Here is a 10,730-nt window from a genome sequence, read left to right as displayed (position 1 = left end):
ATAAGGAGAATAACCGGATCAATATGTCAACCAGTAAAAACCTTTCAGGCAATGTTCAGAAAATGATCAATAGAAGATGATGTCAAAATGTATTGTCATGTTCACTTTTTTTACTGCAATTACAAGCAAACATCGAATTTGGCCACTAAATGAGGTAAAATTTTGCAGGGCTTACAAATTGATCTAGTCATCACACAAATGAATAAAATAGTAATGTTAAATAATCCATAGACCCGTTCTTCATAAACACATTTTTAAATGAATTTGCAACCAAAATTTATCAATCTACAGAGGTGTACATGAAATTGGTTTACTTTATGGAACAGAATGTAATCTGTTTTGCCTGATCTATTAATTGCAAATTTATGCAATTGATGACAATTGTTTCTTAGCAACACCACCTAAAGCCAATCTACCCTGATAAAACACTGATCAGGTTTAATGTTTCGATTCTGATTTAATTTTCTCAACATCATTGATTTCCATTTAAAATGCTAGTACAAGAATTGTCCAGTTGTAGTTACATCTAAACACAGCTGACAAGGAATCCCTCTCTTGAAGATACCACACCATTTTGGTGGACAAAGTTTAAGCAAAATAATTTGTTTAAGAGTCCTGATTTTTTTTTCCCTCATTGACAAGCTTCTGTGTAACTACGCATGTCTTGATGGACCAATCACATTTCTCCTTCCAAGCAACAAGCTGATTAAAAAGTAACTTTCAAGGAAGTTAGCATTGCACATTGCAGTAGTGTTTCCATAGAAACAATTTGAATACTTTCTTGATTTTCAAATGATTTTCACACAAGTTGGATGCTGGAACAAATTATGTTGTTCAAACCACTTTGCCAAAAAGTGATGGTATTTGAAAAATAAGAATCGTGCATTTGCTTTACATCTATCCTCTTTTGTCAAAATTGAGGCTCAATCAATAAGTGACCCTTCATTTTGAAAATACTCGTAGAGAATATACATATATGTAAACTTAGGCCATAAAATGACTTTAAAAGGGAACTTGGCAAGAAATTGCTCAATTTAAACAGGAGTTGATAATAACATGATAAATATTGGAGAAAACATTGGGCAATTTCAGGTATATTATTAACCTTATGGTGTTGGTGTTCAGTTGATTTTTGAATCAGCATGGCACAAAGCTTAAAATATAGCTGGTCCTGAGACATTTCTCACAAGGTGTTATCAATGTGAAGTTGATCATATTTTTAAGAGGGAGCACCAGGCAAACAAAAATCATCACAAAAAGAACAGATAATCCTTATCTTAACGCTCAAGATAAATGGCAGTTGTGGTAGCGACCTCAAAATAAGTTCAAACAAAATCAAATGAAATGACTACCAATGGGTCTGTATGTATGATTAGCAATTTCCACATGTTTATGAAAGAAAATGTGTAATTGTTGAGAAATCAAAAAAATAAGCATGTTGATGTCAGGTCTGTTTCCAAGCAATAATAATCCACTGTCCCACCTGTGCTTATCTGTGTAAGTGATATTAGTGTGGTTATTTTGCGGTTTGTATTTCATGATTACACACAGGGTTCAGTTTATGTAAATAAACCAGGGGCCCATTTTATAACTCTTGTTATAGTAACAAATTTACAACAGTTAAAAGCTACTGAAATCCATGAATCTTCATGAAACAGGAGTCAGGACCCTGATATCTACATCTATCATGTCGTGAAAAATTAACCTTGATTTTAAAGACTTAACCATGAAATAACTGTTTACTACAACAACATGCTTTTACCTTTAAGATCAACATCAACACTAGAAAAGTTACCCTGTACATTGACGAGCAGAAATACTCATCAATAAGAAATAATTATAACAAACAATAAACTTCACAATTTACAATATACAATAATACAACAAAAATACAATACTCCAGGGCATCGATGAAAAACGTTGATAAGAATTTGTCAAAGAATAAGATCTAGATTTCTAGATTCCATTGTATGTACAGTTTACATACAACAGCTGGACAGATATCTTGACTTTAAAAATACCTCTACAACTTATTAGTCCTAGATAAAAGTCTTCATTTCATTTATAAAATTTACATTAGGGGAAACCCCCTTGTCAACCAGAGTTCCCTGAATTCATTGTAACAATTACACCTCCATTCAACTAAGCTGTAATATATACTTCAGTACTGACTCTCAAAATAACATAACCTGGCCCCGATTACACAAAGCTTATTGACTGATCGCACACTTAGTTGTACAATTGATTGCTCATCAATGCAACCAAATGTGCATGTCAGCCCTATGGTCAATCGCTATAAGATGACCCTGAGGTAAAAAAAAGAGCTATCAACTGAAAGAGAATATCTATCTAAACAAATAAGGAGCCTAAGCAACTGGGTCTGGTTTCACAAACATTGTCTTACATGGAAAGTCACAAACTTCTGTTACCAGCTACTGAAAGGGTGCATTTTGATTGGTTGGAGCCAATTTATCATACATTTTCATCAATCATTGAATGTTTAATGAAATGAGGCCCTGGCTTATGAAAACAAATCCCATTTGCGACTTTGAAACGCTCCCTTTGGAAGTGCCTGTGGTGACAATGACCAAATCAAGGCCCTGTCTCACAAAGAGGTGTGATTGATCCAATCCATCTCAACTGTGGAAATCCATCAATGTCACAATTCCTCATACAGGAAATATACACAATGTGCACAGTCAGTATACAGATTGCGGGAAAGTCGCTGTCAACGACCCAGAGGACCTTCATAGTGAAATTCCTGATAAAAAAGCAGTACAAACTTTTGTTGCAGTAATTAATCATGCATTCTCATGAATTTTCTTTCTATAATATATTTAGGTAAAAGAGAATATGAAATTTAGTTGTATCAAGCAAACAAAAAAACTAAGCTCTTTGTATATTTTGTTAGATATCCCTCAATTCTACATTTACAACATAAACACACTAAGATCTAAGCAAGAAGTACGCATAGGAAGAAATCTCAAATTGCATATAGAATCATTGTTTACTAATGAGCATGGTCACATGCCATGCTCAGCTTACATAGACTTTTGCACAAAACAAGATGCAGCAAAATAGAAAAGGAATTCTTTAGGAGAAACAAGCAATTTCCTTCTTAAATTTCTATGACTTTCTAAGCTTTTTATTCCTTGAATGTTTTTATCAAAACCAGCAATTAAGTCAAGTGTACTGCTTTTAAAGAAGGGTATAAGAGTTTTAATTTGCTGAATTCCAAACTTAGCGAAGTTTCTGTTCTATTCAGAATCGGAAGGCCCACTACAATGTTGCTCTTTTATTAATTAATGGCTTTCCAATAGTGTTGGCTTATGAAACAAAAGTGCACATTGCCTCGGAAGAGCAGTAGACAAAAAGCAAAGAATACATTAAGGTTTGATCCCTGAAGGCCATCGCATAACTTACAACTGGTCTATGATCCCATTTTGGAACAAATAGCACCTTTGCTCATTTCCTGAAAATATAATTTAAACAAATTCAAAGTAACTGTAAGAATACTAATATAAAAACTTTGAGTAATTTTAAGTTTTCAATTGAGATTTAAGTCCAAATTGGTTTCATATCATAGCAGATTATATGGTTGCTATGATGTCATTACCATCAGATATCAATTTTTTTCATTCTAATAAGGGTAGCAATACCATGTATTGAACCTCAGTATTCATATTATGATTTCAAAAACTTGGCAAAGTAAGATGTTCCACATTATTCCAAAATCTTGTCACAAACCATTGTAAGCTCTGAGGCAGCCTTTAGGTGCCTTGCTAATACTCAGTGTAATGTCTTTCGAGCAAGAATCCCACCCACATCTTTTTATTGCCAATCCTAACATTCATCATAGACAATAAATAAAAATCAAGGCAAGTTGTCAGATCTGACAACTTATGAAACAAAAATTGTTGATGAAACATTCTCCCGATCAGGCCTGAATCATCAATAGACTGGAACATGCCACTGTGAAGTCCTACAGAAATAGGACTTAAGTGAGGATACGATTCTACTCATGACCATTGGCTTATCAGACACAAAGGTCTGCCCTCTTCTACCAAGTAGTACACAAGTGATCCAGAAATTTATGAAGGCAAGATCATGTGTTTTCCACTGGACACAGAAGTGTCACCTGACCCCAGAAAAAAATTAACATTGCTATTGGTTCTGCATGAAATGACAACAAATACATAAACATTCTCAGAAAATGTATACCGATATACCTAATTCATGACATTTCATACAAATTCAGATAACTACTACAAAAAATGCATGATTCAGAGGCATATTCACTTTAAATTAAGAAAATCCATGACGTAGAGTGAATCCTTCTGTTCCTCATTTCCGTAGCTCAAAAGTGAAATGATTGACTTGGGGTGTAGCAAGTGTCACACTGGAATATCAGCACTGACTTTGCCTTCATTGCACAAGGGTTCTTCTGTTCTTTCGTGGGAATGGCGCCGCTCACAAAACTTTGTAGTACTTGCCAGCTAGTTTTAATACTTTTTTTCCCTTCGGAAGAGCACCGTCTTACTCCACTCATTCAGAGTCTTGACTGTTATTTCTGAGTCTGATATCAGCATGCCTCTAAGTATCCACCCCATCGTAAGCGATACGTCCCGGTCCTCCACCGGACTGTCTGGCTGACAGCGCCCTCTAAGAAGAAGAATATGGTCATTATTTCCCGGTAGAACCACGCTAATGCATAATCAACCTTGGTGAAGTTGAGTGGTCCTCGCTGTGGAAGAGAAGAAAGAAAGAGAATAATCAGAACGCATGTCTAATATGATTGTTATGATGATGATGATGACGATGATGATTATGATGATGAAGATGGTGGTGGTGATGGTGATGGTTGTGGTGATGGTGATGATAATGATGATGAAGGTGATGATAATGATGGTGGTGATGATGATGATGAGGATAATGATGACAATGAGGACGAAGATGACGCAGAGGATACTGGCCAGCTCACACACAATTCTCCACTTCCTAGTGGAGTATTTCAACCAGGGGCATATGAACTAACACTAACAAGCAAACTAAGAGTACTTTCACATCATACAGAGTAACCATTTAAAACCTGAATAGAGAGTGACAAATGTAGATTAATGTTTTGCCAAAAGAATGTGATCGCTCTTCTGCAGGCAAAGACCCTAAATGACATATTAATCAACAAATGAGTTTTGAGACAAGTCTAGCATATATTCCAAACTGCTTGGAGAAGCTTCAGGACAGAATTTCCACCCAGCTTCAGCAGTCCAAAAATTCAGACTCCTGTAGCATGTTTCTGCAGACAAGCTATGCCATGACCAGATATGAACCCCAACCCCTTAGAATTCTCCAAAGAAAAAAATAGGGGAGGAAAAGGAGGAGAGGGGAAGAAAAGAGATCAAACCTCCTAATTGTAAACCCTGGCCCACCCTTGATACAGGCCTGAAGCCCCTGAATACCAACTAGATATCTTTCCCCTGAACCTCATGGCAAGGAGTCAGATGATGAAATTTCTAGTTCCTGGTGACAACTTTGTTTACTATAATGCCAAAGTTAACCATTTATAATCAAAAGTTCTTTATGAAGTGGGGGTGAGGCAACAAAAAAATCCATATTTTCGGGGCTACTTTTCACAACCTTCTGCCTAAATCTGCAACATTGGATAAGCTTTACCAAAAGTCTCTTTTGAGCATTTTTTGGGGGGGAATTGCTGAGACCCCCCCCCCCCCATGTATTTTTCTCTTGGGTATGCCCCCTGAGTTTACCTGAAGTACTTTGAGTTGGAAGTAATCCAAGATGAACCAAACAAGGGTATGGCAGATGAAGGCTATGCAAGGATCCCAGCTGACTAGGTAGTAGAGGGCCCATGATACGGCCACGCCGAGCATTAAGCACTCTGTTATAGGTTCCATGATGATGGTTAAGGGAACTGTGCTAATTCTCACCATGGTCCATCTGTAAACAACCATAAAAATTATATTTCTCCGTTTAGTATTATTTCAATCCTGTGTATGATTTTTATTTCTTCATTAATTAATACGGTTTTATTTTATAAAACTTAAAACATATGAATTAAAGAAAAAATATTAAGATAAGAATGAAATCCTGTTTCATCATCACCTGTCATATTTAAAGTTGTGAGATCTGACAATTTTTACTTGATTTTGATTGGCTCATCATGTAACTTTAAATGAGCTTTTGAAGGAAATATAAACTTGTTGGAGCTTTTGAGACCTTTAGTTTTAAAATGTGCTTGTGAATAAAGCATGAAAATTAAAGCGAATGATTGGATAAATATTAATCATCAAGAAAATATGAAAATGTAAAATGTTTAATTTCTTAATTGGATAGCACACCATCTAAATGTGTGTGTTGGCCTTTATGGCATTACTTATACTCAGGGCAATGTCTTCCAGGCAGGCTCCCAAAAATTATGAGAGTAAATAAGAAATAAAATGTTTTTGAAATTATTTTTAAATGAAATCTTACCTGACCATTCGTTTCCTAAACGAATTTAATGTACAACAGCCAGAATTCTGCATCGCAGGAAATAAACTCAGTCTCTGCTTAAAACCACTGCACATGAAAAAAAAGAGGAAGAAAACATTTGAGAATATTAGCCTAAATAAATCAAGTGAAATAAATATTTTTTTAAATGTTATCAAACAATGGTTGAAAATTAACTAAATCCAATATTTCAAAATGATTTGCAGGAAATGGTTTTTAAAAAAATACAGGGAAATGAATCTATCCCTAAAAATTGAAGAAACAAAATCAGATACAAAGTAAAAAATCTGAGAGAAAGGTCATGGATGGCAAACTAATTTCAGTCAGGTGACCACCTGAACTCAAGTTTCCCATAATTCTTGCAATTTCCTGCGCAAGGTATTGTCTGAGAAAATGTGATTGATTCCCCCATTACAATAGGCTCATCAATCACTTTTCTTTCCTTATAAGGATTTTTCTCCACAAGGCAATTCATAAAAAAGGCAAGAGTGACAGGATGATTTATATTCGTAATTCACATTTTTTTTGGAGATTTCGACAGTAGAAGATTAACTCATAAATCACAAAGTTTTCCAATCTGCATTATACTGGATTTTGCACCTGATCCACTTGTACAGTGGTAGGATACATGCTCAAATGGCACTAAATACCTGCCCAAAGTCAAAGTAAGGTGTGACAGGAAAATGTCAACATTTGAAAAAATACAAAATATTTTTGACATGATTATAATGCACAGTCTTACAATGAGTTATGATTGATCCAAGCAAGCCCCACTCCAGAAATCCAATATATCATAATTCCTTATATAAAAGGAAATGCACACAATGTCTAATTTGGAAACAAATAACACACGGATAGATACGCTTGGAACGATTACGCAAGCTGTATGAGTAATTGTCACATTTAGACAACATTTTGAATAAAGACATAATTTCCAGCTGTTGGGGTAACTTAAAGGGCCTGGCAACTGACAAATCATGTGGAAATTGAATCAATACAAAATTTGCAAAAGGCCAATTGACTTGCATAATATAATCCGTCCGTCATGAGTGCTCGTCGGACTAATGCGATAAAATTCGGACAGCACACGAATTTAACCGATGGTTATTTACTTCGGGTCGTCGCAGTTCTAGCTTCCAACAATCCCAATTCCTAGACTCATAGCAGGTCTCTTGATTGCTAAAGCAAAATAAATAACCTCTGTGGAGTCACATGTTTCAAAGTGAAAACATGCAGTTTACTTCTGGTTCGTTAGTTTACTAACTATTGCTCTCCTAAGATTAGACCTCCCAGACACGCCGGCGTCTATTACGTAACACCCCAGGCATGCAGCCAAAGACTTGAATCCCTTCTGTTTTTTTTTTATTAGCCTTGATTTCCCCATGATTTGTCAATGTAAAGTCGCTTTAATTTTTCATACTTGCAATTGATCCAATCAATCATAACTCTTTGTATGACAGAGTCCAAGTGTAACATACCAAGTCTGGCAGTCCAATGTAACATAACTTTTTCATAAAGCAGTCTGTAAATTACTTTCCGAACAAATGGAACATGTTCTTGGGTGCTAGATAAAGTTCTCAACTATTTTTATTTCCATCAGCTTAAGTTGAAAGATAATCTTTGCAAATTAAGCTTATTGTTGTGCACAAGCTTATGATTTTAAAGTCTCTCTTATTTCTCAAAATTTTGATTTTCATTATTGAAAATTCAGTCCTACTTTGTTGATGACTCATTGAATTCTCTATTACTGTACTTATCATTCCTTCATAGTTTTCTATAGTTTTAGAATCAAATTTCTGATACATGAAACACATTTATTGTCAAAGATCTGTCATGGTTGACTGCCAAGAGTTACTAAAATGTTCCCTCCCCCCTCCCAAAAAAAAAAAAAAAAACCTATTCATTGTATCCACCTACCTTTTAAAAACAGCTATACCCATATAATAGTCTTCTGAAATGTACTTCGCAAATTCTTTTAAGCCACCAGCTTCTTCCAAGATTGATTTCCTGACAATGTTAAGCATTCCTGAGACACAATTCACTCCAAAAACACATGCTGATATGTACATTCTCGCATGTGCTCCACCAAAATAAACCTATAAAAAAAAATTAAACAGTATTTATCATGAGTTTAATATTTCAGTGAGACATCACAAGGTTATAATATATACATCTTTTATTGCCATGATTCATTATAGAAACCACAATAAATCAATTATTTAAAAAAACACAATAAGTTTAATTGAAATAAAAATGAAATACATTATATACAATATGTTGCGAACAAAAAGTGGTGTTCCACAAGTGTCTGACTTGAACCCAATTCTCTTCTTATGCAACATGACTAATATTGCACAAGTCACTTTGCAAAATGAATTACCTTATCTAACGTTGACGAGAAACCAGCTTTGTCATGGACAAAAGGCAGCCCATGGACCATACCAACGTTCGGTGACATTCTTGAAACCATATTGGTTAAAGTATCAGGCGAAACTGAAAAATAAAATGTAGAAATGACAAGCTTGCTTTAATTGCCTATTTATTATCAAATAAACTTCAAGCAGTAAGTCGTCAACAAAAATATATGAGTAATAAATAAATTATCATACCAAATAATACAAATATTGACTCTTCTACATCTGATAAAGGAAAGGCCATCAGGTATAGCGTCCTTGTGCATGTGTGTATGTACAGAGCAATATCCAGTCAAATAAACATGTACTAAACAACACATAATCAAGAACTACATGCAGTTTGATTCAAACCCAACCCTACACATATTTTTCAAATCTTGAATGAATTGTAAATTAAAATATAAATTGTAATCAGAGCTGTCAACCTATATATAAAGTACAAGATACAGATATGAATGACCAGATTATTGTTTTTTTTTCTGAACATAAAAGACATGTAAAGGTGTAGTTGGACATGTTTAACATGCCCTTTTCTTTAAAGGGATGGTCCAGGCTGGAGATATTTATGTCTCAATAAATAGAGTAAAATTCAAAAAGCAAAATGCTGAAAATTTGATCAAAATCGGATAACAAATAACAAAGTTATTGAATTTTAAAGATTTGCATTATTCCGGTGAAACAGTTCTAGGCATGTCTTTCTGAATATTCATTAGGTGGGCTGATGATGTCATATCTCCACTTGTTCTTTTGTATTTTATTATATATGAAATTAGCTTTATTCAAAACTTTTCTACCAAGAACTAAAACAATTGGATTGACAACTGATTAAGTGCATAAGTTATTTATTGCCGCAACTTATTTCATCATAATGGAGACTCATCATTTACACATGTATGAAATAATGAAACATTTATGATTTCATGTAATAACATAAGAAAAAGGAAAGTGGGGATGTGACATCATCAGTCCACCTAATGAATATTCATGACGATGTGCATATAACTGTTTAAAAAAAAATATTGATAAACTTTAAAATTCAATAACTTTGTTATTTGTTTTCCAATTTTGATGAAAATTTTCAGCATTTTGCTCTGTGAATTTTACTCTATTTATTTAGATATAAATATTTTCAGCCCGGACCATCCCTTTAATATAAAAGGTACATGCTTGCCACCTTCACACAAGAGTTCATCACTTGTCTTTTGTGTGTGGTGTATACTACAAGTATGCATACTGGCTATTCACACTTAAAGTTGGTTTAATTGTTGAGGATGCATTCGTAATTGTAATGTACAGTGTAATCTTATATTTGAAACAATTTTGGCTTTTTCATGCATGTTGCAGTTGTATAATCAAGAAGAAGAAGAAGAGGAAGAAGAAGATGTTATATGAAAAAAAAAATCCATGGAAAATAGTAACTGTATTTTCAACAACAACAAAATATTTTCAAGTGGGAATTGTTTATTAATTTTTTTTTACAATTAAAAACTGGGTCAAATTGGTCATTAAAATATTTGTAAAATTAAAGTTGACCAGGGTCCCGTAACACAAAGGTTAGCAAGTACGCTTGATTTTTCACAATTAACTGCACATTGTTCTACGATCATTGCTAACCTTTGTGTTAGGGGTCCCAGGTGATAACAGTAATTTAACTGCACATTGTAAATATTGTAAATTCTTAATAAATGTTGCATAATAGGTAATGAGTTCATACTGTAGGTGAAAAATGTGAAGAGCACTTATTATCATTCACACATTACAAAAATCAATCAATTTACATTTTACATGCAGTTCATCAATATGAATAAA

At 34.2% G+C, this 10,730-nt stretch overlaps 1 protein-coding gene across 1 annotated transcript in view; it reads right to left on the bottom strand.

The window, feature by feature from the left end:
- Window positions 1-229: 229 nt before the first annotated feature.
- The window catches only part of LOC129271183 (ceramide glucosyltransferase-B-like), a 30,289-nt gene continuing 19,788 nt past the window's right edge, over window positions 230-10,730 (bottom strand). Inside the window, exons 4-8 of the mRNA XM_054908556.2 lie at window positions 8,888-9,000; window positions 8,425-8,603; window positions 6,490-6,576; window positions 5,766-5,955; window positions 230-4,744 (exon numbers count right to left, since the gene is read on the bottom strand). Coding sequence (XP_054764531.2) covers window positions 4,583-4,744; window positions 5,766-5,955; window positions 6,490-6,576; window positions 8,425-8,603; window positions 8,888-9,000 — 731 coding nt within the window. The 3' untranslated portion in view covers window positions 230-4,582. The remainder of the gene's footprint in view (window positions 4,745-5,765; window positions 5,956-6,489; window positions 6,577-8,424; window positions 8,604-8,887; window positions 9,001-10,730) is intronic.

Source organism: Lytechinus pictus, chromosome 11, assembly GCF_037042905.1.
Source record: "Lytechinus pictus isolate F3 Inbred chromosome 11, Lp3.0, whole genome shotgun sequence".
Classification (NCBI taxonomy): domain Eukaryota; kingdom Metazoa; phylum Echinodermata; class Echinoidea; order Temnopleuroida; family Toxopneustidae; genus Lytechinus; species Lytechinus pictus.
The sequence above is the reverse complement of the archived record's forward strand: the minus strand, read 5'-3'. Positions and strand labels throughout refer to the sequence as shown.